General features: G+C 48.8%; 10 protein-coding genes across 10 annotated transcripts; 4 read left to right on the forward strand and 6 right to left on the reverse strand.

Annotated features, from left to right (window-relative positions):
* The first annotated feature begins 1,036 nt into the window (after positions 1-1,036).
* BT62DRAFT_970954 (ARM repeat-containing protein) lies at positions 1,037-4,808 on the forward strand. Its single transcript, XM_043189002.1, has 3 exons — positions 1,037-3,685; positions 3,736-4,059; positions 4,119-4,808. The coding sequence occupies exons 1-3, from the start codon at positions 1,081-1,083 to the stop codon at positions 4,664-4,666; spliced, it is 3,477 nt and encodes a 1,158-aa protein (XP_043037822.1). The 5' UTR covers positions 1,037-1,080; the 3' UTR covers positions 4,667-4,808.
* Positions 4,748-6,187, reverse strand: BT62DRAFT_987828 (PLP-dependent transferase; the record flags this gene model as incomplete). The annotated part of the gene is made up of 3 exons (XM_043190081.1): positions 4,748-4,786; positions 4,919-5,367; positions 5,416-6,187. The coding sequence occupies 3 exons, from the start codon at positions 6,185-6,187 to the stop codon at positions 4,748-4,750; spliced, it is 1,260 nt and encodes a 419-aa protein (XP_043037823.1).
* A 62-nt stretch (positions 6,188-6,249) lies between these two features.
* On the reverse strand, positions 6,250-9,574 carry BT62DRAFT_933992 (uncharacterized protein). Its single transcript, XM_043186657.1, has 4 exons — positions 8,822-9,574; positions 8,688-8,771; positions 7,196-8,635; positions 6,250-7,143 (listed from the first exon to the last, which is right to left on the reverse strand). Exons 1-4 carry the CDS (start codon positions 9,380-9,382, stop codon positions 6,535-6,537), a joined length of 2,694 nt encoding a protein of 897 aa, XP_043037824.1. The 5' UTR covers positions 9,383-9,574; the 3' UTR covers positions 6,250-6,534.
* Positions 9,575-9,675: 101 nt separating this feature from the next.
* On the reverse strand, positions 9,676-14,261 carry BT62DRAFT_1029157 (DNA ligase IV; the record flags this gene model as incomplete). The annotated part of the gene is made up of 25 exons (XM_043178314.1): positions 9,676-10,090; positions 10,148-10,302; positions 10,328-10,415; positions 10,465-11,020; positions 11,071-11,153; positions 11,213-11,273; positions 11,323-11,404; positions 11,457-11,489; positions 11,539-11,687; positions 11,733-11,776; positions 11,832-11,996; positions 12,050-12,156; positions 12,203-12,235; positions 12,289-12,306; positions 12,358-12,614; positions 12,664-12,699; positions 12,751-12,836; positions 12,885-12,980; positions 13,029-13,204; positions 13,254-13,390; positions 13,447-13,532; positions 13,582-13,712; positions 13,763-13,897; positions 13,947-14,006; positions 14,061-14,261. The coding sequence occupies 25 exons, from the start codon at positions 14,259-14,261 to the stop codon at positions 9,949-9,951; spliced, it is 3,117 nt and encodes a 1,038-aa protein (XP_043037825.1). The 3' UTR covers positions 9,676-9,948.
* Positions 14,262-14,961: 700 nt separating this feature from the next.
* Positions 14,962-17,335, forward strand: BT62DRAFT_900100 (Pkinase-domain-containing protein; the record flags this gene model as incomplete). The annotated part of the gene is made up of 2 exons (XM_043183399.1): positions 14,962-15,070; positions 15,123-17,335. The coding sequence occupies 2 exons, from the start codon at positions 14,962-14,964 to the stop codon at positions 17,333-17,335; spliced, it is 2,322 nt and encodes a 773-aa protein (XP_043037826.1).
* A 186-nt stretch (positions 17,336-17,521) lies between these two features.
* On the forward strand, positions 17,522-18,863 carry BT62DRAFT_933996 (arp2/3 complex 34 kDa subunit). The gene is made up of 6 exons (XM_043186658.1): positions 17,522-17,560; positions 17,609-17,655; positions 17,706-17,944; positions 17,997-18,247; positions 18,302-18,645; positions 18,699-18,863. Exons 1-6 carry the CDS (start codon positions 17,546-17,548, stop codon positions 18,721-18,723), a joined length of 921 nt encoding a protein of 306 aa, XP_043037827.1. The 5' UTR covers positions 17,522-17,545; the 3' UTR covers positions 18,724-18,863.
* A 269-nt stretch (positions 18,864-19,132) lies between these two features.
* On the forward strand, positions 19,133-20,037 carry BT62DRAFT_981615 (Nucleotidylyl transferase; the record flags this gene model as incomplete). Its single annotated transcript, XM_043189611.1, has 3 exons — positions 19,133-19,407; positions 19,461-19,765; positions 19,832-20,037. The coding sequence occupies 3 exons, from the start codon at positions 19,133-19,135 to the stop codon at positions 20,035-20,037; spliced, it is 786 nt and encodes a 261-aa protein (XP_043037828.1).
* A 31-nt stretch (positions 20,038-20,068) lies between these two features.
* Positions 20,069-22,142, reverse strand: BT62DRAFT_933997 (uncharacterized protein). Its single transcript, XM_043186659.1, has 6 exons — positions 21,602-22,142; positions 21,053-21,553; positions 20,609-21,005; positions 20,444-20,561; positions 20,361-20,394; positions 20,069-20,304 (listed from the first exon to the last, which is right to left on the reverse strand). The coding sequence occupies exons 1-6, from the start codon at positions 21,899-21,901 to the stop codon at positions 20,179-20,181; spliced, it is 1,476 nt and encodes a 491-aa protein (XP_043037829.1). The 5' UTR covers positions 21,902-22,142; the 3' UTR covers positions 20,069-20,178.
* On the reverse strand, positions 22,073-24,540 carry BT62DRAFT_981617 (carboxypeptidase S; the record flags this gene model as incomplete). The annotated part of the gene is made up of 12 exons (XM_043189612.1): positions 22,073-22,351; positions 22,408-22,475; positions 22,530-22,625; positions 22,739-23,025; positions 23,080-23,411; positions 23,462-23,582; positions 23,648-23,724; positions 23,777-23,870; positions 23,906-23,978; positions 24,029-24,097; positions 24,151-24,229; positions 24,364-24,540. 12 exons carry the CDS (start codon positions 24,538-24,540, stop codon positions 22,073-22,075), a joined length of 1,752 nt encoding a protein of 583 aa, XP_043037830.1.
* An 881-nt stretch (positions 24,541-25,421) lies between these two features.
* On the reverse strand, positions 25,422-27,009 carry BT62DRAFT_900202 (RdRP-domain-containing protein; the record flags this gene model as incomplete). Its single annotated transcript, XM_043183407.1, has 4 exons — positions 25,422-26,002; positions 26,049-26,178; positions 26,226-26,298; positions 26,351-27,009. 4 exons carry the CDS (start codon positions 27,007-27,009, stop codon positions 25,422-25,424), a joined length of 1,443 nt encoding a protein of 480 aa, XP_043037831.1.
* Positions 27,010-27,224: the final 215 nt, after the last annotated feature.

Raw genomic sequence — 27,224 nt, forward strand, 5'->3', positions numbered from 1 at the left:
AACGAAACTTCATCGTCAAGCTTGACCTGAGCTTGCTCGTACTCTCTGTTCTTAGACTGCTCATGAGATATATTGAACAGAGAGCATAACTTGTTAGTCTTCTTGATAATGTCCCGCGAATTAGTCTGAACGTGTCGTCAGCTATGGCAGCGAGCTCAACCATGCACAAACTTGCTGGACCATGACATATATCATAGGTGATCGTTGTTCAAGACTATACGAAATTTGCTAACGCTCGCCGTTACAGGCCAAGTTCCATATATTGCTGGATCGAATATCCCCACATTAGTCCTTTCGTTTTCATCGTGGTTGCTCTTACTCTTTGGCATCCTGCTGGCTCTCCCTCACCTATCGAAGGGTGACATAAGGAGAAAAGCGCAAGGCGACTGACGCACATCAATATGTATGAAGAACCTGATGCTTCTCATGGTTGAACAATCCATAGGTTTTGCCGACAAACTCGATAGAAAACAGAATGTATTTAGCAAGACTAGTCACGAACATTATGTGCGCCAAAAGCTCCAGGACCACTGTGAACATGAAAATATAAGCAAACCACGCCAAGATATCTCAGATCAGAAAGGAATAAATCAGCTGGCTGTTCTTAGTATTTTTTCGTTGGTCTCCCCATCACCGGTATGCCGATTGCGGTATTGGGTGTACGTTTTCACATCGTGAAGGAAAGACGAAGGAGGACATTTTAACTTACCGGAAATAACAGTTGAGAGAACTCGAGTTATTGCATGTACGACTGAACCTCAGAAAAATGTAAGCAACAAGTTACGACGACGCAGTGGAGAAAAGAATCAGTGGTGCACTAATGAGTTTGGCTGTGCTCTGCCGATCATCAAGGCCAAGAGCTATGACTGGGGCGGCAAGAAATCATCAGAAAGATGAAGTAAAAAATGAGACTCACCATTGATGATCGTAGATTAAAGAGAAGAAAAAAAAATTGTGCGCCTTTTATGGCACCAGGGGCGTGGGAATTCACACGGTTCCTTAGTCATACAATATCGTTACATAACTTGGCATTCGACTCCCACCACTCTCTCGCTATATTCTGACAGAAGTCTAGGTATAATGTCTCCTCCGGGATCGCCCAGATTGATAGACTCGTACACAGTGCCGAAGGATGTGCTCAGAGAATTTGAGGAGCTTGCTGAGGAGGAAAATGTCGACCCATTTGCCGAAACCGCGTCTAAGCGACAAATAGCTTCTCGCCAATCTGACTACCACAACCGTCGGTTTGACCGTGTAGCCCTTGAGAGCGCAGATGCCTTCAAGCAAGGAGAAGATGGTAAAGAGGTTGAAGGGGGCTACAAGGATGCCATGCGATTGGCTAGACTGGAACAGGAAGAGGTCCGGGTGAAAAAGGCGATTGAGGAGAAGGAAAGGCAGGATCGAGAGGAAGGAAAGATGAAGATGGACCTTGACAAGACACCACCCGCCTCTGAGATTACGGATGTCGCCATGGAGCTGGCCTCTGCGAAGGAGCTTGCAGCGGCCAAGGATGCTTCGGCTGGCACAAAACGCAAACGACGCTGGGATGTCCCTGAACCCTCTGACGAGAATGTTGACCCTAATAAAGCTGACTCGGGAGAGTGGTCCAAGGAGGTACTTGAAGCCTCTGCACCTAAAAAGCGTCGGTCTCGCTGGGACGCTACGCCTGCTGAAGTCGCAGAAACGCCTACGGCAAAGCGTTCTCGTTGGGATCAGACTCCGGTCCAGGTCGATGTCCCGATGACGCCTATTATCATGAATGCGCCCGGCTTCATGCAGGAAGACAAGCACAACCGCTATCTCACCGACGAAGAGCTCGATGCCGTTCTGCCTCCTACGGGTTATGCCATTGTCACCCCACCTCCCGGATATGCTCCTAGTGTTGCCCCGCGAAAGCTCATGGCGACCCCTTTGAGCACCGAAGTTGGCGGTTTCCAGATACAGGAGAGCTCTGATGCTGCTTCTCTGGCTGCTGCTGCAGGATTGGCACCAGAGCTACCCACGGAAATACCGGGAGTTGGGAATCTTGCCTTCTTCAAGGCCGAAGACGCTCAATACTTTGCCAAGATCTTGAAAGAGGAGGATGAAACAGAACTCTCAGTTGACGAGATGAAGGAGCGCAAAATTATGCGACTTTTACTCAAAATAAAGAACGGGACTCCACCTGTGCGAAAGACCGCTCTTCGCCAAATTACTGACAAGGCCCGTGAATTCGGTGCAGGACCGTTGTTTGACAAAATTCTCCCTCTTCTCATGGAACGTACATTGGAGGATCAGGAGCGGCATCTTCTCGTCAAGGTTATTGATCGCGTTCTCTACAAACTCGATGACCTTGTTCGTCCCTACGTCCACAAAATTCTGGTCGTCATCGAACCCCTTCTCATTGATGAAGACTACTACGCCCGCGTGGAAGGTCGCGAAATCATCTCCAACCTCTCTAAAGCTGCCGGTTTGGCCCATATGATTTCTACCATGCGACCCGATATTGACCATGCGGACGAGTATGTGCGCAATACCACAGCTCGTGCATTCTCTGTCGTAGCTTCAGCCCTGGGTATCCCGTCCCTTCTTCCTTTCCTCAAAGCTGTTTGTCGATCCAAGAAGTCATGGCAGGCCCGGCACACGGGTATTCGTATCGTTCAGCAGATCGCCATCATGATGGGATGCGCTGTTCTTCCTCATTTACGCAATCTGGTGGACTGCATCGCGCATGGCTTGTCTGATGAACAGCAGAAGGTTCGGACAATGACGGCGCTGGGTTTAGCCGCTTTAGCTGAGGCTGCTGCACCATATGGCATTGAGTCGTTTGACAACGTCTTGAAACCATTGTGGTTGGGTATTCGTCTTCATCGTGGCAAAGGTCTCGCCGCTTTTTTGAAAGCTATCGGTTTCATCATCCCTTTAATGGATCCAGAATATGCATCCTATTATACTAAGGAAGTCACGGTCATCCTGATTCGAGAGTTTCAGACGTCAGACGAGGAGATGAAGAAGATTGTTCTCAAGGTCGTCAAGCAATGCGCGGCAACTGAGGGAGTGACACCCCAATACATAAAGCAGGATATCCTTCCTGACTTCTTCAAATCATTTTGGGTTCGTCGCATGGCGCTGGACCGGAGGAATTACAGGCAGGTCGTGGAAACGACCGTGGAGTTGGCACAGAAGTCTGGCGTATCAGAAATCGTTGGTAGGATTGTGAATGAGCTCAAAGACGAGGCCGAGCCTTACAGAAAGATGGTTATGGAGACTATCACCAAGGTCGTTGCTACTCTTGGAGCCTCGGATATCGACGAGAGGTTGGAGATGAGGCTGGTTGATGGCATCATTTTCTCATTTCAAGAGCAGACAACCGAGGATCAGGTTATGTTGGATGGTTTCGGGACTGTCGTAAACGCTCTTGGTATCCGTGTCAAGCCATACCTTACGCAGATTGTATCCACCATCCTCTGGCGTCTCAACAACAAGAGCGCCAAAGTGCGACAGCAAGCCGCCGATTTGACCTCGCGATTGGCAGTAGTCATCAAGCAGTGTGGAGAGGACCAACTTCTCAGCAAATTGGGTCTTGTCCTCTTCGAGCAACTTGGTGAGGAATATCCAGACACTTTGGGAAGCATTATCGCCGCCGAGGGAGCCATTGCAAACGTTGTTGGTATGACTCAAATGAACCCTCCGGTGAAGGATTTGCGTGAGTTTTTTTCGTTCTGAGGCAATAGCTCATCGAACTGATTTTTCTAGTACCCCGTATGACCCCCATCTTACGAAACAGGCACGAAAAAGTGCAGGAAGCATCTATCAACTTGATTGGGCGTATCGCCGATCGTGGCGCCGAGTTCGTTCCTGCTCGCGAGTGGATGCGTATTTGTTTTGAACTGCTGGATCTTTTGAAAGCACACAAAAAGGGTATTCGACGTGCTGCTGTCAATTCTTTTGGTTATATCGCCAAGAGTCTAGGTCCGCAGGATGTATTGTCAGTGCTATTGACCAATCTGCGTGTGCAAGAACGCCAAAGTCGTGTCTGTAGTACTGTGGCTATCGCCATCGTTGCTGAAACCTGTGGACGTAAGTGGCATACTAATTTCGCCAAATGCTTTGCTGATATATATTTTTTCCCTTCATAGCCTTCACATGTATACCTGCCATTCTCAACGAATACCGTACAGCGGAATTGAATGTTCGGACCGGTTGTTTGAAGGCCTTGTCCTTCGTATTCGAGTATGTCGGTCCCCAATCCGCATATTACTGCGACTCCGTTGTGACCATGCTCGAGGATGCGCTCACCGATCGTGACCTTGTCCACCGCCAAACTGCCAGCACCATCGTCAAGCATCTCGCTTTGGGTGTGGCGGGATTGGGTTGCGAGGATTCCATGCTGCACTTGATGAATCTCGTGTGGCCCAACTGCTTTGAAACGTCTCCGCACGTCATCGGCGCTGTAATGGATGCAATTGAAGCTATGCGTGTAACGTTGGGTCCAGGTATTTTGTTGAGTTACGTGTTACAGGGATTGTTCCATCCGGCTAGGAAGGTCCGAGAAGTGTACTGGCGCATTTACAACGCGCTTTACTTGGGTGCTGAGGATTCGCTGGTTCCGTTCTATCCCGATCTTGGGGAGTTAAGTGAGGGACAAAATGTGTTTGACCGGCATCCTTTGCAAGTCTTCATATAATATGTTGTATTAGGCTTTACCGTGTAAGAGTATTAATATATTATGCTTTTCATTTCTCCTTACACTCAAAACCCATCGTTTCTACTCAAGTCCTGCTTGTTGCCCGTTCTGTTTATATATCTGCAAATAAATATTGGAATAGATATCTGGTCTGCGGTATATACACATGTGTTCTCTTTACAGCTTACTAGCCACTAACACCCCAGACAAACTAGATCTTCCTGAGCTAATCCGTCGCTGCTCTTTTAACACACTCTCTGCCCAATCTATCATACCATTGACAAGTCTGTCGATATCCTCTCTCGAGTTACCTGCATGAAGACACACTCTAACCCGGTCTTTACCCTTCGGTACTGTCGGCCAAGTTATTGGGCGGGCATTCATCCCACGCGCGTATAGGAAGGCAGACAATGGTCGTGGCTGTGAAGTCATGATAGGGATAATGGGAGATGCCTCCAAGCTTGGAGGCAAAGAAAGGAGGTCGGGAGGGACGGCTACAAGTCGTTGACTGAGTGATTGCGTAAAATACCATGATGTGTCCATAAGATTTTCCGATAGTATTCGCGCGGTTCCGTCCACTAGCATGTCGAAAGATGCGTCAGCCGCGATGATATTTAAGAAACTGAGTGACGTTGTATAGATCAATGATCGTGCGTAGTTGAGCATATAATCTCGTATTAGCGGTGTTGTCAAAAGGACAGCTGTGAAAAAATAAGCCTTGTTGAAGAACACAGTCCGGAATAACTCACCCCCGGTTGCAGCCAGAGCCTTACCAAAGGTATGAAGCCGTGCGAACACTCTGTTCTCCAATCCCATCATGGCCACCCTCCCTCGACCTTGGGGGCCGTAAATTCCCGTGGAATGTGCTTCATCCACCACCAAGTATCCGTTACCTCGTGGAAATACTTCCTCGAGCATTTCCACAAACTCCTGCAGGGGCGCAAAGGTCCCATCCATGCTGTACAAGCTCTCCACAGCGACGAACACACTACTCTCTCCCGCTGCCAAGGACGGACGTTCGTACCGAAGCCCCACTAACAAGTTCCGAAAGGCTTGCAGTGAGTTATGTGGGAAAGAATACTGCGAGTCGTGGGCCCGGGATGCACGGATGCCGTCGTGTACCGATGCATGAATGTACTCGTCATACACCAACACGTCTCCCGGTTGCGGTATACACGAGAAAAAACCAACATTGGCGTCAAATCCTGAGTTGAAGAGTAGTGCGGCTGGAGAGTCGAAAAACTCTGCCAATCTGGCTTCTAAAGCACTGTGTGCTGACCCGTTCACGAGGAGCCTAGAGCCACCGGAGCCCAGGACATCTGGTGCATCTTGTAGCTTTTCAAGAAAACGGCGCCGCAGAACTGGTGAACTGGCCAAAGAGAGATAATCATTTGTGTTGAAGTCGATGAGCGTCGATGTGGTGGACGATGTTGGATCGGGCAGCCGTCGTCGTATAAGACGTTCGTCTCGAGACTTGAGTGCTGCCAGAAGTTGTCTATCGAGAGCAGACGTGGTCGTCATGATGGTAAAAGGTCAAAAAACTGATCCAGTACGCCAGTTTCCAAGATCAGTGGCCCCCAAAAAAATACATCGTCCGCCTGCTAGTCCGAAGATGACGTCACGCGTCAAGTGCCGACTAAACCCGACGGACTCACCGGAATGAAGGTACTATAGATGCAGATGGATAGTTAAATGTACAACAAACGTGACATGATAGTAACAACGGGAGAGAGACAGAGGCAGAGAAGAAGACAAAGAAACTATCAGCAGGCAACAGAGAATCAAATATCATATATCGAGGATCGTCCATACCAACGTGGCATGTCCGCAGGCATACACATTAAAGATAAAAACAATCAAGTTCGCATTTACCACCATCTCTGCCACTTATCTGGACTATTACCCATGGCATTACCTGGGCTATCATACAGCAAAGACGCCCGCGACTTGCCAAACAACCCTGCGGGGCTATCTCCATGACCAGCGGCACCCATCCTATGCAGCTCATCGTCCAATAACGACGTCGGATCGTGTGGATCGTAAATGCTGCGAAACGATGACTTTCCAACTGGCGTCCGGAACGGAGAGTCACTCAACGAGAACAACCTCCTGGGAGTTACCGGTAGCGCAGAGGAAGTAGCAGCAGAACGTGTCTTTGACGGAGTACGAGGATCGTTGTCGCTGTCTTCGTCAGGGTTCTCATTATCCCCTGTTTTCTCAGGATATGACACACATGGTGGAGGGTCAAGGTTTGACTTGTAATGCGCAAGACTCGCTGAAGGACTCATGTGCAGTCCTCTGTGCGAAAGCGGGGTGTGGATGGGTGACAAGAACGACGGGCCGAAAGTAGACTTTCTCGGCGGTGTAGAGGGCCCTTCAGTGACGGGTGGTGATGCCAATCTAGATGTATTTTTTGCAGCTCTCGTTGCTTTCAAAGGGTTGGATCGTAGCCCAAGAGTAGGAGAAGCTGGAATGTCCTGAAACAAGAATCAGCTCTGGAAGGACGCTCCTGTGCAGGCAGCTACTAACCTTTGTTCTCTTCTGTTTCTTACTCTTTGTGGCCTTCACGAGATCCTCGTCATCCTCGTCATCTGTCGCCAGCACAGAATTCGGTACAATATACTTCAATTGTATTCCTGGTTGAAGAGCACCTTCCTGTTTATCAGAATCGCCCCAGAATCGCACCGGCTTCAATTGCATTGTAAAAACATCTTGCTCCTCAAGGCCTCCGTCATCCTCATCTGTATCCACGCCGGAAATGGAAACGGGTGTAACACCCAGATTAGCTTCCGCATCCACCTCCATATCACTGGAAGAAACTGGAGGACTCGACGAGCTATCGTTTGGCGTAAGTTCGGGCAAGAAACTCGGAACAGAAGAGGCGGAAGCAGAAGACGACATTAGGTGAGGTGGTGTAAGTTTGTCTTCCCCAGAAGGGGGCAAATCCAAATCGCCGTCGTCTCTACCAGGTTGCAAAGGCTCACTGTTAGGAGCCACAGCTGATGATGCTTGTGCTGCAGCTTTGCTGTCGGCGAGTTGCCGGTAGCCAGAGGATGATGGTAAGGGCGGGAAAATAATCTCTGAGGGTAAGGACTTCGGAATACAGCTCTCGTAGTATGACTGATGATGTGGGGTCGGACGAGATGGAGGGAAAAGCGGAAGCAATGGTGCGGAGAGGATAGGCGGTGATATAGCCTTTTCTTTTTCCTTTTCCTTTTTCGCCTTCTTGTTCTTTGGAGCACCACCTCCTTCCGAAGTTTTCCTGGACCGCTTGGTCCCGCCGTTTGCATTAGGTTTGTCTTTGACCTTGATATCGTTACACAGCTGCTTTCTAAATCCTCCGCCCTTGAAACACTCGAGATCCTCGTCCCAAATGGCCCATAGGGTCCGACCAAGAGAACGGTCCCTGGTCACTTTACGGAAACACACGGTGGTGCTAAGTACATGTCTAATGCTGTTCATCCACGTCGTTTCCCCACGCTTGAAGTAGGGGTATACAATGGTTATCCAGTCATATATTTCCTGGAGAGTAAGTCTATGTCCAGGTGAAGACAGGATCGCCTGTCCGAGAAGAGCGGCATAAGAGCACTCTGGTTTGTTGGGAGAGTAAGGACCAGGAGGTAGGCCGTAGGGTAGGCCGTCGTATTCATCCTCTACGGGCAACGGACCTATAGGCCCGGGGGACGAGACGAGGTTGACTATTGGTTTATTTGGCGAGGACACGGGAGACGACGGTGGAGGAGAAGATGGCGGTAAGGGCGAAGATTTTGACGCAGGTGCTTTAATGATACGGGTTGGAGTAGGTGTAGCAAGCTCAACAGCAGCAGGTGCCTCGTCGTTGGCAGGTACTGAAGAGTACAGCGTTGACAAAGAATATGGAGCATAATAGTAGTGAAGACCTGGCTGAGACACGGGTAGCGATTGTGGGCGGATAGGGGTGGGTGATTCCCGTTTTGGATTGACCTTGACCTGTGGTACACTGAGCGACTGCACTGAGAAAAGTGATTGAAAAGGTGCAGACCAGACTACTGTACGACTGCGAGGCCGTGTGAGCTCGATAGTACTTGCTCTGCTGTGGCGTCAAGGGCGGCGGTGACGGTCTCCCCTGCATATGCCACCTCAGCTATAGTCAGTGCGAACAGACGCTCTACGCACCTCTTCATGACTCCCCGCTACAGACGAATTGGACCGATTGCCGTCATCAACGCGCTCGTCGCGTGAACCAAGCGATGACCCAAAGCCAGCGCTCGACTGCGACGCGCTGGGCGATGGCGACCGTGGGTGCGACCTGGGGGTCTTGAAATTCTTCTCCTTGTCCCGCCGACCTTTCCTGTCCCTACGTTCTTTCCTGGCTAGGCGTTGTCGTTCAATGACTTCTTCCATGGTGTCATAGTGACGCTGAGGCAAAGAACCATCGACCGGTTCGGATTTAATGGGTGTTGAAGGGGGCGGAGACGCGTCCATCATGGAGCTGGAGCTTGCTCGAGAGAAAGAACGCGCCGACGTCGACGCTGACATCGTCGAGAGTGATGCCGAGCGCAACAGGGAGGCCGAACTTGACTTGGACGACGAATCACGGTCGGAAACGCGTGAAGAGTAAGTGCTGTCGGCGGTGAGAAATTGACGCATCTGGTCGCTACGCCTGTGTAGCTCCTCACGCGTGATGCCGAGAGTGTTGAGGAGCTGAGAAATGGGCGATGCCTCGCGGTCGGCCATACTGCTAGACAAGAGCCAATGGCAGCAGAGAGACGACAAATTCTCGTTTCTGGCGTTTTAACTACGCAGAAGAAAAAAATGATATCAACCCTCACGGAGATTCAGGTTGTCGTCGTCGTCGTCGTTGCCCACAGCGTTGACGGTGAAAAATGGCGATCACCGCAATGCTGGCGGAGTAAAGGTCAAGAAAAACAATGGCCACGAGCCTCGATGGTAATATGGTCTCAAGTCGGCTACGGATCTCAACTCCGACCCGCCACGCCGGGAGCCGGCCGGCCTCAATTTCAATCTTCTTTGAATTTGCTTCAAGTACAAGGCTCCTTCGGACTCATTCTTGTCAACTTAGAGGGAAATCCGTTGAGAGGGCACCTGCTGCACTTCTTGTGAATGTCAAACAGCAACGACGATCAGTTCTTCTGTCAGGTCGTCTGACGAGCAATTTGCAAACACAACGCTGTCATAGCGGCTTAACATTGAAATTTTCACAAGGGCCGGGTTGTTTGTTGACAGTGTATGATCATTGCGCCGACAGACCATTCTCAATGTAGATCGCGCATGGGGCCAACTTATGGTGCAAACTCTATGGCGACCTTTAGAACAAGGTTCAATCCTCGACGTAAAGAATGCTCACCTTCTTCTGGAAGAAGCGTAGCTTCATCCAAACAGCTTTGTATAAAGTTCGAAAGAATCAAATACTTCCGTATCGGCCTGCGGGTGATGCCATAAAGATAATTGTCAGGCAAAACACAAAAGATGGCGACGTACTTCGCTGTCCTCCTCATAAGTTCCAATCGGCGACTATCGTCCCGTTTATCGATAACAATGTGCGTTAATTTCGGTTCATCAAGATCTATGACCCGCCCCCCGTTGGAGGTAATCAACTTCTCTAACTCCTCAAAACTAACCGAACATTCAGAACGCTACAGAGAGAAGAAAGAATAGGACTGGCCTAGCGTCAATTGCACGTTCATGCTTTGACTTCGCAGCCATCCCGTTTCGTCGGGCGTTACTTGAAGTGTCCAAGTAGAAGCACCTTTTTGTGGATATTAGCTCAAGCTAAACACAAAGCGAATAGCACTTACAAGTGCTTGAAAATGAAGTCTTGGTTATACTCCATAGCTAATTCGTCCTCTCCCATTCGCGGCTTCTCTTCGTCAGATTCCTTAATGTCATCTTCAGCAACTTCGTTCGACGTCTCTGGCTTCAAATCGACTTCCACAACCTCCCTTTCCACCTTGAGCCAGTCATCCAAACCATCCTGTCCAGGTGCATCTGCATTGACAGAATCATTATCGTCATCATCTTCTTCTGTTTCTGAACCATCGTCAGCTGGTGTTCTCGGCACGTCGATGGCCAGCCATTCCGCTAAGGCCGGATCGGTTGTCTCAGGCATAATCTCTTCCGGTTCCTCCACTTTGATACTCGGCCTTACCTCATCCGTCGGTTCCGCCACTTCATCTTCTTTCTTCACGTCATCCTCCATGCTGTACTCCACCGTTTCCTTTCTTGACTCAGTAGCGTGGAAAAAGTATCTTTTCGAGAGTGGTGCTTGGCGTCCCAGAGCAATGGAATCCGTAATCCATTCAGGCTTAACTACGTCATGGATACCCTTGCCGATTGAAAGCTTCAAGTCATACGCTTAGATTGATGCTTCAGCCTTATATGCCTTCAAGAAGGGAAATACGCACGAGTGATGGTACCACCATATACAATGAAGAGGTTGGGGCGGTTTGCAGCTAGCTGCTGACAGCGCCCCCCATTCGTCATGATCCTGCGAGATTCAAGTTAGGCGCTATATTCATGCATCTTGCACGAAGTTAAGGGACGCACAGCTTCATCAAGTCTTTCTTCTGCTGTTCACCAGTTCTTAATTTGGGATCAGCAGTGACGACTACGGAAAATGAGCTGCAGTGCACGTAACAACAACGTATATTACCCACCAAACGTTAAACCATCGAAGATATCAGAATTGACCGAGACATCCTTGGCTTTTATCCCTTTATAATCAGGAAGCATCGTCGGCTACAGACAGCAAATGAAGAGCATACGACTTCGTTGAACACACCATGCTTACTTTCGCCTTCGTCTTGCCTGTCTTTTTCTTCTTCTTGGTCCTGTAAAGTGTTTCAGCATCGTTCGGCCTAAGACGACATAACATACGTAATATCGCTCTCCATCTTCCTCTTCTTTGTTGTGCGAGCACTCTCGAGGACAGCTGAGGCCGTCATACAGTCCGCAATTGTCAAATCCTGTCGAATGGCCAGAGCTCGAGGGAATCGCATGGTATATCCGAGGTGGTATTGATCTACATCGATCAGACTCTGGTATGGTGTATTCTTGAATTGCTCACCTGATGGGGTGATTTCCGCCGCTTTCACTTTGAGTATGAAGGAGCTAGAAAGGTAGAGTGGGTGAATGCTTTTACAGCAGCAAAGAAACATAAGCCTACTCCTCAGGCTCGAGGTAAACATCTCCTTTGTCTTCAGCTGTCTTCTTGGCGGTTTGATAGAATTCTGGCGGCGCCTTGGGGTTCCAAGGCTTCCAGGGAAGACCGCGCACCCACACATAATCGGCGTACGTCAAGCCTGAGCCAATCCGAACAAAAGAACTGTACCTATACAACCATATAAGGACGGAAAACGATCATAAGCAAATAACAACACTGACTTAGGCTCATCGTCCAGATTATCAGGACGTCGATCGTCAATGACTGCACAGATAAGAGTAGATACGCCTCCACCACGAGATCCCGTGCCGTAATTTGCAGCTGCAACCTTCGTGAAGACGCATACTAAAACAAGTCTGTGAAAGCTTACCAACGACAAGAACGTCAACCGTCTCACCCATATTATCCTAAGCAATAGATCTAGCGTTGACTAAGCGGAAAAGGCCAATGATATACGTACCATATACTCGGGTTTGACCTGCGGTCCACAGGATCAGCGCGAGAAGCAATTTCAGCAAAATGTGCTTACTTTAATCCAGTCTCTGTTTCTCCCGTTCAACACGTACATGGATTTAGGATGCTTAATGACCAGTCCCTCACCCCTCGCCTCTATCACTTCGTCCATCCGTTGCCTGACATGCTGGGCATCTCGGCCTGTAAACTCGGTGACAAATTCCATACGTCCTTTCACCTCTTTCAAACAAGCCCTCATATTCCGCTTCCGGAACTTTGTCGTCTTGTCAATGAGTGATTGACCGTTAAGGTAGAGAAGGTCGAACACTTTGACTGAATTCATTGATCAGGTGTCGTACAATGGGGAAAAGGCACGGCCTACAGCACGGACGAGGCATGTGAGCCTTCTTGGATTTGTCTGAAAGGACGTCAGGAGCTCTGCTATGTGCAGATACATATAAAACCTCACCTCCTGCAGCTGTTTTGAGGGTTCCAAATGGAAGGTTGCGCTGCGAAACTGGGTCCCATACCAGCATCTCGCCATCAAGGATAATTCTTGAAAGACTATTAGCAAGGATCTGCTTGCGATGCCAGTCAACTTACTCGTCGACGCGCTCATCAAATGCAGCGTCAATGAAGGGTGTCAGACTCCCTGTTCCAACGTGCTTCCCGTATAGATACGTGTAGTCTTTTCCCTTCCTGCAAAACGAATGAGAATCGCAGAGGCCGACACTTGAAAAAAGCAACCTTGAGCAATAGAAATATTCATTTCCCTTCTTATGAAGCTGCATTCTCTCCCCGTCAAGCTTTTCCTCGATGATAAACTCACTTCCGTTCATCTCCTTGACAGTCTCTTCTATCCTTTTGGTCGGACGTCGACACAGCATGGGTGCAAAAGAATGAAAGAGCCCTACGGTTTTATCCTGCGCAGACATCAAAAACGATAGAAATTTAATCGTACGATGAACGTACGTTGGCGTTCAACCGGAATGAGGGGTCCCAAAGCGTCCATGCGACCTTCTTGAGGTCCGAACATGTATTATATAGGTCCTGAGCGTCAGGATGGAAGACTGCAAAAACTGTGGTTTCCTTTACAGATATCACTAAGTCTGGACTTGTCCTTCAGCTATGGCTGTTTAATGGTTAAGAGGGCAAAGAAAGGCACCTTTCAGTATAATGCGCGCAATCCATTTTTGTTCCTCTGGTGTTGCACGATTATATATGCGTCTCAGTATTTTTGATTGGACTTCCCTGTACTTCTGGTTGTTAGAACGAAGACTACGAGAGTGTAGAAACGCACACGGAGTCTTGTTTCTGCGATAGTTCATCCAAAATTTCATTCAAGTCGTCAATGGACAGAGAACTTTCCGTGACAGATGATCTTTTGCCCACTACTTCGTAGAGAACTGTAGGAAAGTCACCGGAGGCTTTCTAGAAAGAACAAAGGTAAGACGAAGCACATGGGCATATGTACCGCACACATTCTGTTCCAATGGTTTCTTCCAATTCGTGAGACGGATGGCATCTGGGTCTCTTGGACCTAAAGGGATGAGCTTGATGTACGTCTTGGCGATTTTTTGTTCCTTCAAGCCATATGTTGACCGCTCGCGATCTTTCTGAATTCGGAGTCGGTTAATAAGCAGCACAAGTTACTAGCATACCTACCTGAGGAAGCAAAAGACGTAGAACAGGATAAAGGTCTTTGCCTTTCTCATCTCTCCAATGCTAAAGGAATATTATTCGAAATGTGGCGCTGTTCGATGTGGAAAAGGTTCATACATTGAACCATGCAGATAATAGCTTTTCTCGTCTATCCCGTTTTTTCTCAGTTTGAAGCCTCTCAAACAGTCCTACTAAGATCCCAAAAGGAGCACTCTCTGTGTTTTGTGGTGGGTCAGGCATTGAGGTGACCTGCGACTCCTCAGGAGCTGGTTGGGGAGATCCGGGCGCTGAAGTGGGAGCATGTGTTGGCTGCATCATCTTAAAATATTATAGGGCGACAGGTAATTTGCAGTTTGAGTCGTTCGTATTGATGATGGGGGTAAAGAATCAAGAAGGGTCTCATGACTGTCTGGCTCCGGGCTTCCACATTTGTCGACGCGTTATTTGGCTTCCATGATCCCATCTACGCCTGCTTTTAGAACGCCTCGTTGTCACATTCTCCTCTGTCTGATTCCTTTCAAAACTCGGTATGGACCTACCAAGGTGAAACATACGGATTAATAGCTTCGACAATACATCAATATTATCTACCATCTCCCCCTCAAAATATGCCTTCCTCCCCGACTTTGTACACCGACCCCCTTAACTCTACCCGCATCATATCCTCCGCCCTTCATATCCCTCAGCTGCCTCATCAATGGTCCTCCCTTCCCGGCCGATCGCTTTATCGGTGGCTCCTCTATCTTCTACAACACTCTCCTCCTCCCCACCATCCTCCTACCATTATTTACACCCCTGCTCATACAAATTCCTCCTCGATGCCTTCACAAGCCAATGCCTTTGCCGATCTCATTGCTTCTCGTTCCCAAACTTCGATTAGTTTGTACTTATTTACCTGAGCTGTACTAGTGGAGGTGGCCAATTTATACTGTTTCCCTGTGGAGGTCCCTTTTTCCACATAGACACCATCGTCTATCTCAGTGCTATCTTACTACTATCACTCTATCCTATTTGTCTAATGTCTAGCCTTGATTCTCCTACATTCGCGAGGGTGACTACGTGCGGTGACGATCCAAAGATGATTGGATGCTGGAAGCTTGGAAGGACCATTGGAAAGGGCAGTTCTGGTGCGTTTGTCGGCCCATTGGAAAACAGTTACCTTGACAGAGGTTTCCATAGCACGAGTCAAACTTGCTCGCCATTCAAAAACAGGGCAAATGGCGGCGGTCAAGATAATCCGAAAATCGTTCCTTTTCTCGTGCAAGGAGTCTCTTGATAACGCAGAGGAAGAAGCGGCGCGTTTAGAACAGGCTCTCCAACGCGAGATTGTCATCATGAAACTTGTGGATCACCCTAACATTATGAAACTACATGATGTCTGGGACACCGCAAACCATCTCTATCTCATACTCGAGCACGTTCAAGGAGGCGAACTATTCAACTATCTCTGCGAAAAAGGACGACTTTCTCCCTCAGAAGCTTTGGGATACTTCCAACAAATTATAGCTGCGGTCGACTATTGTCATCGGTTCAACATCGTTCATAGGGACCTCAAGCTGGAAAATATTCTTCTTGACTCCCAGTCTAACGTCAAACTCGCCGACTTTGGCATGGCTACTTGGCGACCAGATCGCATGTTTCAGACTTCTTGTGGTAGTCCGCATTATGCTGCTCCTGAAATCGTCAACGGCGAGGTATACGATGGCGCCGCGTCAGATATCTGGTCCTGCGCCATCATCCTCCACGGTATGCTCGCGGGAAGGCTGCCGTTCGATGACGACGATTGTCTGAAACTCTTGGAGAAAGTGCGCGTTGGGAAGTTTGAGATGGCTGATGACATCGATCCGCTTGCTCAGGATCTCATTGCGAAGATGCTAGTAAAAGACGTCAAGAAAAGGCTGACGATGTCTGGTGTGCAGAATCACCCTTTCTTTACCTCGCGCTCTTTTGCTTTCGCCAATGTTCCTGCAAGGAATCTCGATGATATTACATGTCCTCTGCTCTCACGCGATGATATCGACACCGAACTTCTTCGTCATCTTCGTACTCTCTGGCCTAATAGCTCTGATGATGACCTTGTTGACAATCTGCTGAGCGACGAGAAAAACTGGCACAAAGGAATCTATTATCTTCTTGGAGAGTATAGAAGAAAGCACTGGGAAGGTTACGAAGAAGCAGAAACATTTGCAAGAAGCGAGCGACTGCGGCGCCAGAGGAAGCGGGGAACCTCATGTACACCTCAGAACCAACTCTCGCCAGATCTTTATCCTTACGTAACACCTTCTCCGTCCATCCCACCTCGCGATGGTCCCCCTACTCCTCGAAGAGCCCGGGGAGGTAAAGTATCGGCAGCGTCATCCGAAGGTTCTGTGACTTATCGCAGAGGCCAGGTTTCTCCGAGAATCGATCTTCATCTTCCTTCGTCTTCAGGATCCTCCTCGAATGTCATCAGACCCTCGCCACTCATCGTTCCCCAACATCACGACATCCATATACAGACTTTCTTTAAACAAGTTGCCGACCATATCAACGTACTATATTCTCGGACAGAGCGATCCCAGTCTCCGACAACTATAACATCTGCTAATCTTGCTTTGATGCATAATATCGTAGGGGATCGAACAATGCAGATGGAACTCCCCATAGCATCTTTTTTGCCTTCTTCACCTCAGCAGAATACCGTCTCTCTGTCGCCGATAGCGACCACCATTCAGCCGTTATCTGTTACTCGAAGCCAGCATCCTGCAGGCCCTACCGACAAGGAGAACAACGATGAAGCAACCACTTCTTGTCATACAAAACTCGTTGCCAAATCATCCGAGGAAAACCAGGTCGGGGCCAACCACAAGCGGGTGAAAATCTTGGATCTTCGTGACGACAAGGAACGAACGAAGCTGCGGAAAAGAAAAGTTGTCCTAACATCGCCCGCCATTTCCGCTAGTGAATACTCACCTGTTCCCTCGTCGCCCGGTACAAAATGGCTAGCAAATGTTTTCAAGTTCAGACGCTCGGCCTTCACGCTTCAATCGACACATGGTTTACAAACAACGCAGAATGAATGTCGGCGGCTGTTGATGGCGATGGACGTTCGCGTCGTTCTTGTGGACTCTGAGCACCTGAGCGTGCTGAAGTGTAGGGTGGACGAAATGAAGGATCCTAGCGGGGTTAAGGGAATGCTTAAGCCAGTCAAATTTAGGGTTGAGGTCGATGCAGAAGTTGGGGCGGCTTTGACACTGATTATGGTGCAGGAGAAAGGGTCGACGGAGAGCTTCAAGGAGATCTATAGGCGGTTGAGAAGAGACTGGGTGTTTGATGTCGTCGGAAGTCGAACGCCAGACCAGGTTGCCTGGAAACCACTAGAGGAGAGAGTTGTGCCAACTATCGTTATATGACGAACAGACGTGCGTTTGTATACTAGACTATAAAAACCTTGTACTGTTTCGTTAAGTAACTTAGTAATAATGTAACATGTAAAATAGAAAACATAACTTGTTTGTGCCGGCGTCGGCAAATGCCGCCCACGGCTACCGGAAGAGGGCTGCGTACTGTCGTACTCGATTCATCGCCTAACGAATTGCCTGCGTTGGAAGCTTCAGACAACCATGATTCTACTCGAAGTAATGTGCTGCACTTACCCCAACGCCTGGCAACTGACGACAGCATAGCCCCACAATGTTATCATTCAACAAACGCTCGGGGAAAAACTTGTAAAGTACGACGTGCTATCGCCATGTCACTGCTCCGTTTACCGTTTATCTGCAGACCCTCTTCGCTCGATGTACAGTTTGTCGACTACGACGGCGTCCGGTTCCATCTATCCACACCAGAGAAGAAGACAACTCTCCTTCTGTCGATGCATATACGATGTTGGGCTGAGCTTGTGCAGTATGGGGCGTTGGATGTGCTGAAGCGCGAATACGGATCTCTGTTGAAGGATGAGGCTGAGCCAGAGTATCATGTTAGTCTTGAGATCGACCTGGAGCAGGCCCCAACCGGCGCAGGTATGGCCTTTTTACTTTTCCTTTCCTCCTTGTCCAACGTGTGCATATCCAGAGGACCGTGAAGCATTTATCACTTCCATCTCCCTGTTGAAGCGCAATACTCTAGCCGCTCCCTTTGAACTCGCTTTCAAGTCTCAAAAGCAATTGGAGAATGCAGGGACGGGCCAGGGTGAACTGATGCAGATTCATTACCGCGACGAAGAAGGCATTTATGTGCAATCGTCGCCTGATCGTGTCACCGTTATATTCTCAACCGTGTTCAGCGATGAGACAGATCGTATCTATGGCAAAGTTTTCCTCCAGGTGCGCTACATATGCTAATTATTGTGTTCCGAATATCAGTTGAGTGCACAACAGGAATTCGTCGATGCTCGTCGTCTCCCAGCAATCCAAAATGCGCCTCAAGTCCTTTATTCTAGCCGGGACCCTCCTCTTGAGATTCGCCATTTAGGAAATCTGCGCAACACAGAGGACATGGGATACGTAACTTTTGTGCTGTTCCCCCGACACTTCTCGAACCCTACCGTGGCCGCGACGACTATCTCCCACATTCAGCTCTTCCGAGACTATTTGCACTATCATATCAAGTGTTCCAAGGCGTACATGCACTCACGTATGAGGCATCGTGTCGCTGAGTTCCAGAAAGTTTTGAACAGGGCCAGGCCGGAAGTGGCCCCCTCAGGGGACAGGAAGACTGTTAGGTTTGTGTTTTCTTATCCAGCTTGAGTGTCCATGCTTGAACAACATTCTGCAGTGGCAAAACTATGATAAGCAGGTGAAGATTAGTGATGTAGGATCCTCTGTACAATATGATACGATGGATTGCTGCTGGGTGTTGATCAGTATCGAGTAATGCAATGTTTCTGAAACCCCTGGTTTCCCTCTGCACCAGATCAGCTAGCTGTAAAAAGTCTGCAGGTATTATCAGGTATTTCTATGATTTTTGGCTGGTGCGCCGTGTTGAGAATTTATTGATTATCTTGTCATACATTTACTTGCTCGATATTTTGGTATCTGAATCGCCGCCTCCTATTGCCATCTCCTTTAGCAATGACCATCACGAGCAGCAGGAAAGGAATATTCTCAACGCTACCTCGTTTGGATTGGTACCGGTCAGGTGCTGTCAGGTGCTGCCTTCCCTTGATGCATGAGGCAGATCACCCTCAGCTCTCCAAGACCACCGTGGCTATGGATGCCTCATCCGTCAGCGACGACTTTTCCGACTACGATGTCATCTCTAACTCTGGCATGGATTCGAGCCTGGCGGATCTATCTCTGGCAATGTCGGAGCCACCTCCTACGAAGGAGGCACGAGATCTCTACAACACAGCTACCTTGTCCCCGGAGGATATCCAGAAATGGACACGAGAATCCCAGGCTAAGTCAAAGCAGAGGAGCAGTTCAGCAGAACAACGCACGGTAAGGGTGTATGTCGACGGCGTGTTCGATATCTTCGGTGTTGGGTGCGTATCTTTTACCTTTGACGGTACGGCTTATGTTATTACTCGCCTGTCAGTCACGCCTTGCAACTTCGCCAGGCAAAGCTCGCTTTCCCCTCGGTCCATCTCATCGTTGGCGTCTTCTCCGACGAGCTGTGCAGCTCTTACGGATCACCAGCTATTTTCCCACACGTCGAGAGGTGCGAAGTTGTCAGACATTGTCGATGGGTAGACGAGGTCATTGGAGATGTACCGTGGCGGGTGGACGAGCAACTCCTATCGAGGAGAAGAATCGACTACGTCGCTATTGATGAAGGCACTACTGTGGATCCCAAGTGTGACACCGTTCGAGTGAAGGGATACGACGACATCAAGAAATTAGGTTAGCATCTCGTTCTCTAGGAGCAAGGGGCTCTCGTTACAAGCAATACTGATACCATGTCCATAGGAAAAGTCATTCTCACAAAGAGAACCCATGGTTTAACTGCCCACCCTGTTTCGAAATTATTGACAACACCAGGACCACCACCACATATTCCGGTGCAACCAGCGAATCTGTTGTCCTTGCCTACACCGACGGCCGAGGAACCGGAGGAACGCGACCACGAACCTCTTTCGCAGCCTATAGTTGATTTGTATGCCATCGGAATCTAACTATTCGTGCCGTAAACTGATCGCCCTCTAGAATGGATCCATTTGCATAACCGGAAGGACGGGACGGACATATCTGTAACAATAATGCAACTCTGCGACACACTCTGTAAACACCCTTTTAACTATGCTTCCCCTGCTTCATCATCTCTCAACCTGCTTTTTTCTGTGAACACTCATATGTCTCGTTAATTGATCAGGCCGGGCAAAACACTTGTTGCAACCAGGCTCTGTACATGGATAAGGGCGCGCCCCAGTGTGCGTTCGGAGCTGTTTTTCATTTCAAGTGAGCTGTGTACAAAAAGGAGAACAGCAGAACGACGTACATGCTTTGAGAGATTTGATGACTCCGTAAAAGCGCTGGCGATATATCAGCAAAGCATTATGTGATACAGGAAGGACCACATACCGCTCGCAATAAGTACACTTAAAGGGCTTATGCCCGTTATGTGTACGTTTGTGTATCGTCAACGCTCCAGCAATGGCAAAAGACTTGCCGCAACCAGGGTGATCACACGAATACGGCTCTAGACAGCATGAAAAGACGTAAAGATAACTGACGACGAGGTCTCACTTTCTTGCGTATGCCGCCGCATATGTTGCTGCAATGTCGCGGCCTCCGAAAAGTTCTGATGACAGATCTTACATTGAAATGGCCGGTGACCTGTGTGGGACTGCAGATGCCGGCATATTTTCTGCTTGCTGCTGAACCCTTGCTCGCCATGTCGAGCGCAGTCGTTCCAGTAGCAGTCGTAATGGGCCTTGCCCGATCCGACATGCTCAGATGCGAGATGGACGGTGAGATCGTCACAGGTGGAGAAGGATTTCCCACATCCCTGCCAATGACAAATGTGCTGCGTTTCGGAACACTTATGGTCCGAGGTTGCGGGTGGAGGTAGAGGAGTAAGCAGTCCAAAGTCCACTGGAGCAGGAGCCGGTATTGGAGGCGAAGAGGAAGACGATGCGACGGGCTAGACAGCAATTAATACAGCACATAAAATAGAAGACATGAACGAACCTCCATAGACGTCGGCCACATCAGATGGTCCTGAAAGAGGTGGTTTGCTAGAACGTCTAATGAGAGCTCCGGTTGTTGTGAGAGCTGTTCATGACAGTCTCCCCACTGACAGGGTGCAGATGGAGGCATCGGCGAAGATAGACTAAGATGCTCGAGATTGACGTGTTCTACGAGCTGTTCCATGGCATGAAAACGGGCTTGGCAATCACCCCACATACATGTCAGTGGTGGAAGTGACGGAGGCTGGCCAGACGCCAAATCTATAAACGACGAGGTACCTGATTCAGGCGGTGTTGAAGAATGATGACTCGGGAAATTAGGAGGAGGCTGCATGTCGAGAAACGGTGATGGTGACTCTGAGGACGACGACGAGCCGCTGGAAAATGTATTCCTGGGTGCTTCATTGCAATTACATAGCCCATCGAAAGTCGGGTCCCAGGTAGATTGGTGCTGGGCTTTGGGGTCTGAAAAATAGGAATGAAAGTCCGTGCAACACTGGAGCTGCAACGGAGTCAGCAGGGGCGAAAATAGCCAGACACATACACATACGAATTCATCGAGCCCACTACAGTCCGGACAGTTGGTGGCCCCGTCACATATAAAATCACAATGATCGCTCTCGTCGCAAGTCAATGAAGCGCCGCCATGTGTGAGGTCGTTACAGGTAACCACGACACACTGATCTGTACATTGGGAGGTCATTTCAAGGTTTCTTTGCGCGCAGACATCCTCTGAGCATTCTTGAAAACAATGAACGCAGGTCTGATCTGATTGCATGAATCCAGATGGGTCCTTTCGCAACGAAGAAGAGGGATCAAAATCGAACACCACGTTAGGATTGTTTGACATGATCGTAGAGAGCTCGGACTTGGAATCCGGATTGAATAGATATGATTTTCGGAAGAAAATGAAAAGGATATCGGATAGACGACGGAGGAGATGGTGGTGGTAGGATGCCAAGTCCGGAAGGAAGTGAAACTGGCGCGAATTGGTAGTGCTACTGGAAGACTGTGAGGGTACTCATCGGGACTGATGAGGTAATGTTCTGACGGGCCGACCGGAGCCAACGCTAACGCCACCTCGGTTTTCCCTCAGCCACAAGACCATTACTGGCAAAATAGAGGCGTAGAATCCGTATCCTACGACATGCGCACTCCTGCATATTCGGAATCTCTGTTGTGGCGGTAGGATATATCCACGAAGCGTAACAGCTCCGAATTTATTCAAATCACACCAAGGCACCGACCCGGAACCTCCTTGTGGTCGACGCAAAGCACCCAGACGCGCCACACAGTAGGTCTGGTCTGGAAGTAGTAATAAATATTCAAGCCATCATTATTCATCAAAAAATCCGCTTCATCACCGTTCAGGATGAGTTTGGTGAAGAAACGAATTTGTTCAATGATGGATTCTCCACGAACGGCTGCGAATAGAGACTATTTGACTATAGCTGTGTTTTCCGGTTGATGGACCATACCTTCATCAACTGTGTGCAAGCCATTGTACAGGTCATCGGTACTCCGGTGAGAATACCTGAAAATATGCCTAGTTAAATTCCAGTAGAATTGCGTGTCTGTGACCCGAAGTTAGTGCCGGATACGCCCCTGCAACCATATATATTACCAGTATTCCCTTGAAACCAAGGTTAGCTTCATTACATTCACTAAAATGTGGCGAGACCCGCACCCAAGCCCAGGGACGGCATGATTACGACTCCCGAAGCTTCATATCGGTCAGAAGACTGAAGCGTAGCCTTGATAGTTCCAGAAAGCATTCCATACGGCCCCTTAAGATCTAAAGGAGACACGGGGGACGGTTGTAATGCGGACCCAAAGGCATCCGACAACACCACTTTCCCACCCTTCACGCCACCCATATCCAGCGCCTTTCCGAAGGCATCGATCGATAGATTATACTCAGCAGCTATGGGTGTAAGGAGCTCCATAATATGCTGCTGTACTTCCTCAGTAGAACTGTAAGGAAATAAGTTGATCAACCATACTCAAAGTTTCCGCAACGGTTAATACCTATGTTCCGCAATTCTGTGATTAATAACCGCGGGCGCCTTCTCAGGAAGCGCGTTGACTTTAACACCACCTTGTATCAGGTCCACCGCCTGGGTAGTCTTCAGCATCACACCTACTATCGGATTCAACGAAATCAGGGCCCTCTTGAATTCTTCTAATGCCTGATCATCGGTAAGAGCCTTCCTAGCTAGGGCCCTTAGTGAGGGAGTAAATTTTGGGTCATACATAGCAGCGCATTGTGCGCTCGCAAACCCTGTTCCTGAGCGCGAGAACTCTGGCTGAAATGCGTTCTTCTCGATTTCCACAATCATCAGTGACAGAATACCGATGCTCTGGTATTCGGGTTCAATTTTGGTCATGGAGTATGAGATCGCCGACGCACCGTATGAACAGGTGGTATGCTGGGATGTTCTCCCGATGTGAAGACTTCAATCAGCGCGTCGAAGTAGCCTTTCTCTGACACACCGGAAAGTGCAAAAATCACGGCATCCTTAACGTCCTTACTATAGCCCTCTTTGAGGTAGCAGCTCCTTTAGTTAGAAGAGATAGAGATCGAGGGGAATCTTACCCCCCTTCGTCTACCAACATTGCAAACCCGTCCGCCCCGTAGGTTGATTCTAGATAAACCGCTAAACTACCAGCGCCCTGGAGGGATATATGAGGGTCGTGAATCTGACCGCCCAAAACATGAGCATACCTCGGTGCCGGAAGCCTCTTCATCTATGCCATAAGCAAACACGACCGTACGTTGCGGCTTGAACCCTGCGGCAAGAAGTTGTTCAACTGAAATACTATGTTAATAATCAGTTCGGGAATCCGCGACAACTTTGGTAGAACGTGCAGTTGAGAAACAAAATCGGCCTTGTCATCTGCAGACCCTCGTCCCCAGATCCAAGTGCCTGATGATGCTTAAGCCGGAGGCCCTAGATCATTCAAGGGGAAGCCTCACCGTCAAAGTGTCCTGAATATGGGGGGTGAGTCAATTGGTCTACACTCGTGGGATTAACAGGGACAACATCTGAAGGGCAGGGTGATCTTTCTAAGTACCAAACGTTCCAGAGACATAACTACCTTGATGTGCGGCGATTAGAATGGGTTTGAGGTGGCTCTCTGATCCTTGCCAGTGAAGTACCAAACCATATGTGTTTATCTTGACAACATGCAAAGTGCCATATCTATTCAAGGTACTCATGGAGGTTGCTAAAAATGTCCCAGTGTTCATCCTGGCCCACGGGAAGCAAGTCATCGTACGACTCCGTACTATATCACTTGGTTAGTACGTACGGCGCCACCCAGCAGTTCGTACGCTCCGAGCTTGAACGTATCGGACCGGTACAAGGAATCGAGAGTGGCATCCAAGTCAGCGTGTGTTTTCGGGAACAAAGGAGAAATCTGAGGGCATCCGACAGAGGTTTCATTCGGGGCTACCACGGTTAGGTCTGTTTCGGTGACATCTGGCATTACATCCAGAGGCATGTACAAGATCGTGTAGGAGCTCCATCCGATAATTACTGCTCCTAACAATATTCCGAGATTCCAGGAGCTCCTTCTAGGTACCAAAGGAAGAGCATTTTTCTCTGACATGACGGTTCAAGATAGCAAGAATCGCGGCTAGCCGGGCCAGTCAAAGGCAAAAATGGCATCAAGCAGACATCCGTCGTCTTTCCCCTACTGTCAGTCTATCGAAATCTTCATGCCGGCCTCAAAGTTCGGCCTCCAGAGAACTGAATGGTTTAAACTGTGCAATAGGTCTTCAAGGAAACATACACTTAGCTACTGGGGATAGCTCTTCTTATCTGGCATTGTTATTACTGTAATCGGAGATGATATCTGCACAGTAAGAGTCCACGGGGGGAAACTCAAAAAACAGTGAAGAAGGGGTTGGATGAGACGTCATTTTATAGACAGGCAAGACATAGCAATGTGAAAATAAGGACTTGTTGGAATACATAGACAACGATAGTAGGACATTATGCTCAAAGCGTACTTGAAAGGGTACAATTAATACCGAGCCCTTAGCTCCTTCAGAACGCCCGATATGACTCCCAAAGCTATAACATCAAAGCTTTCGGGGCCGAAGGATAGTGTCTTGTCCTCCCAGGCATCATCCAAGGCTTCTCGAGCTGCCACCGAAACCGCCCTAGTACGGTTAAACTTGATACAGAGGTGAATGTCGCGCTCGTTCGAAATAACGGCCGAGAATTCATCATCATCGAACTCTTCATTGTCGTGTTCTTCCAAGGGAGTTGAATTCGTGTCGAATAGCTCGTGTAAGCTTGTGTGTCTGCAACGAGCAGTGCATTGCAGCCATTACTAGCGTACAGCATCAAGTAAGTACGCACCTAAAGGTTCATTGACTTGGTGGTCTCCATGCGCTTCCCGTGGTCTATGTACCATTCTATAATACACCCACAGACGAGTTCAGATTCAGAGAGACGAGCTGCCGACCCTTTGGAAACGGTATACGCTTTGGCTATCGACAATAATTGCTGGCAGTATTCATCCAAGACGTGGCGCATTTCTTCTAGTAGTTCTTCATCAGGATCCACATTCAAATCGTCGGCCATATAAAGGTGAAGCCTCAGCAAATCATCTAATAGCTTGTGGTCAATGATGCCCGTTTCGTCTTTGCATGGGTGATACTCATCAACAGGTACACTGCGATAGAGTATCCCGAATATCTTCCTGCTAGTATAATATCCCCGTCCTTCATTGGGGCTAACACCCTCACCGAACAGGTAATCAGGTCTTCGATGCCTATCCGTAGGCGAGGGAAGACTCGCCAGACTGACAGGAGTTCCGACCTTCGGGTAGTCGACAGCATGAGAAGCCTTCTCAACCAGAAGCAGGCACTCGTCACAATCAAGGCCTTTCAGATCAGAGATTCTCAGGTGAAGCGTGCAGATGTATCCAATAGATCGGACTGGATCTGGGGACGGGGATTAGTTCGGCACTCTCTTTGGCTGGACAAAGGGGTCTGACAAAATTGACAAGATCTGCAACTTCAGCTTTACCGCATGGCTTCTGTCTGATATCGGGGGCCAGCGACTTGTATGCTCCAGTTTCTGCTGTGAAAGCCTTGGGAGGGTGTAGAGATTTCTACGATCATAGTTAAAAAACTGAAAAAGGGCGATGCAATATTTAACAACAAGGATAATGTTGTAGATATCACCGTCGAGATCGCCTCCTCCAAGACAAGATGGCAAACTTCTGTCTCCCCTGATTACACCACTCTGAGACGTCGAAATTGTATGTCAGTGAAGCTACGCACCTGCATGAAAATACAACCACGTTGGTTAGGTGTTTCAATTCCGGCCTTCGCACTGCCGTAGCAAACTGGACCTCTCCTGGATGAATTTGAGGGCTCCGCGTGATGAGAACACGTCCTTCAACAGCTACGCGTTCGTTTGTGCGTGGATCGAAGATTGTGGCATAGGTCTCGCCTTCCTTAAGGCAACCCCACTCGTCTGATACACCAATCAGAGTGTATGACCCGGGTATTCGAATGCGTGCATGATGCTTGATTCCTCTCAATATATATGCCGATGCATAGGCAATGGCTGTCGTCAGTAAGTCATAGCGTACGCATGAGTCCAAGATAGAATGTTCAGAAAGCTCCACATCTAGAATCCTGGACAGATTACGGAAGAGAAATTCTAGGTAGCTCTCGTTTGGGACTTCGTGGTGCTCTAGGAGGGCGATCAATGGTCGGTTGATATAACAGTAGATAGGCTTCGTCGAGGTAGTTATTATGTCCAAGCTCCGCACGTTTTCAGAGTCAAATTTTACCTGCGACGGGCGAAGGGTCAACGTCTTCCCTGTCAGGTTAGGATCCAGAACTAAGACGCCCTTGGCGCTGCCCAGACGGAATTGCAAAGCAGACGGGACAAGTTCTGCATGTCGTAGGATCTTGTTTTTCACAATGATCATGAGATCACGCGAAATGTCGAACAGCCGTCGGTGAAAAGGTCATTGACACCGGTGCCAGCAGTTCGGTCCGAAATGTGTGTGATCATGTCGGAGGAGATTTCTACAGACGGCAATGACGTCGAGAACATTTGGTCCCAACGAGCACCCAGCAAGGCAGGACGATAAGCGACCTTACTGAAGTCGCCCTATACAAAAAAGTCAGGGGTAGTAAAATT

This window comes from Guyanagaster necrorhizus (assembly GCF_019112545.1).
Source record: "Guyanagaster necrorhizus MCA 3950 unplaced genomic scaffold BT62scaffold_18, whole genome shotgun sequence".
Classification (NCBI taxonomy): Eukaryota; Fungi; Basidiomycota; class Agaricomycetes; order Agaricales; family Physalacriaceae; genus Guyanagaster; species Guyanagaster necrorhizus.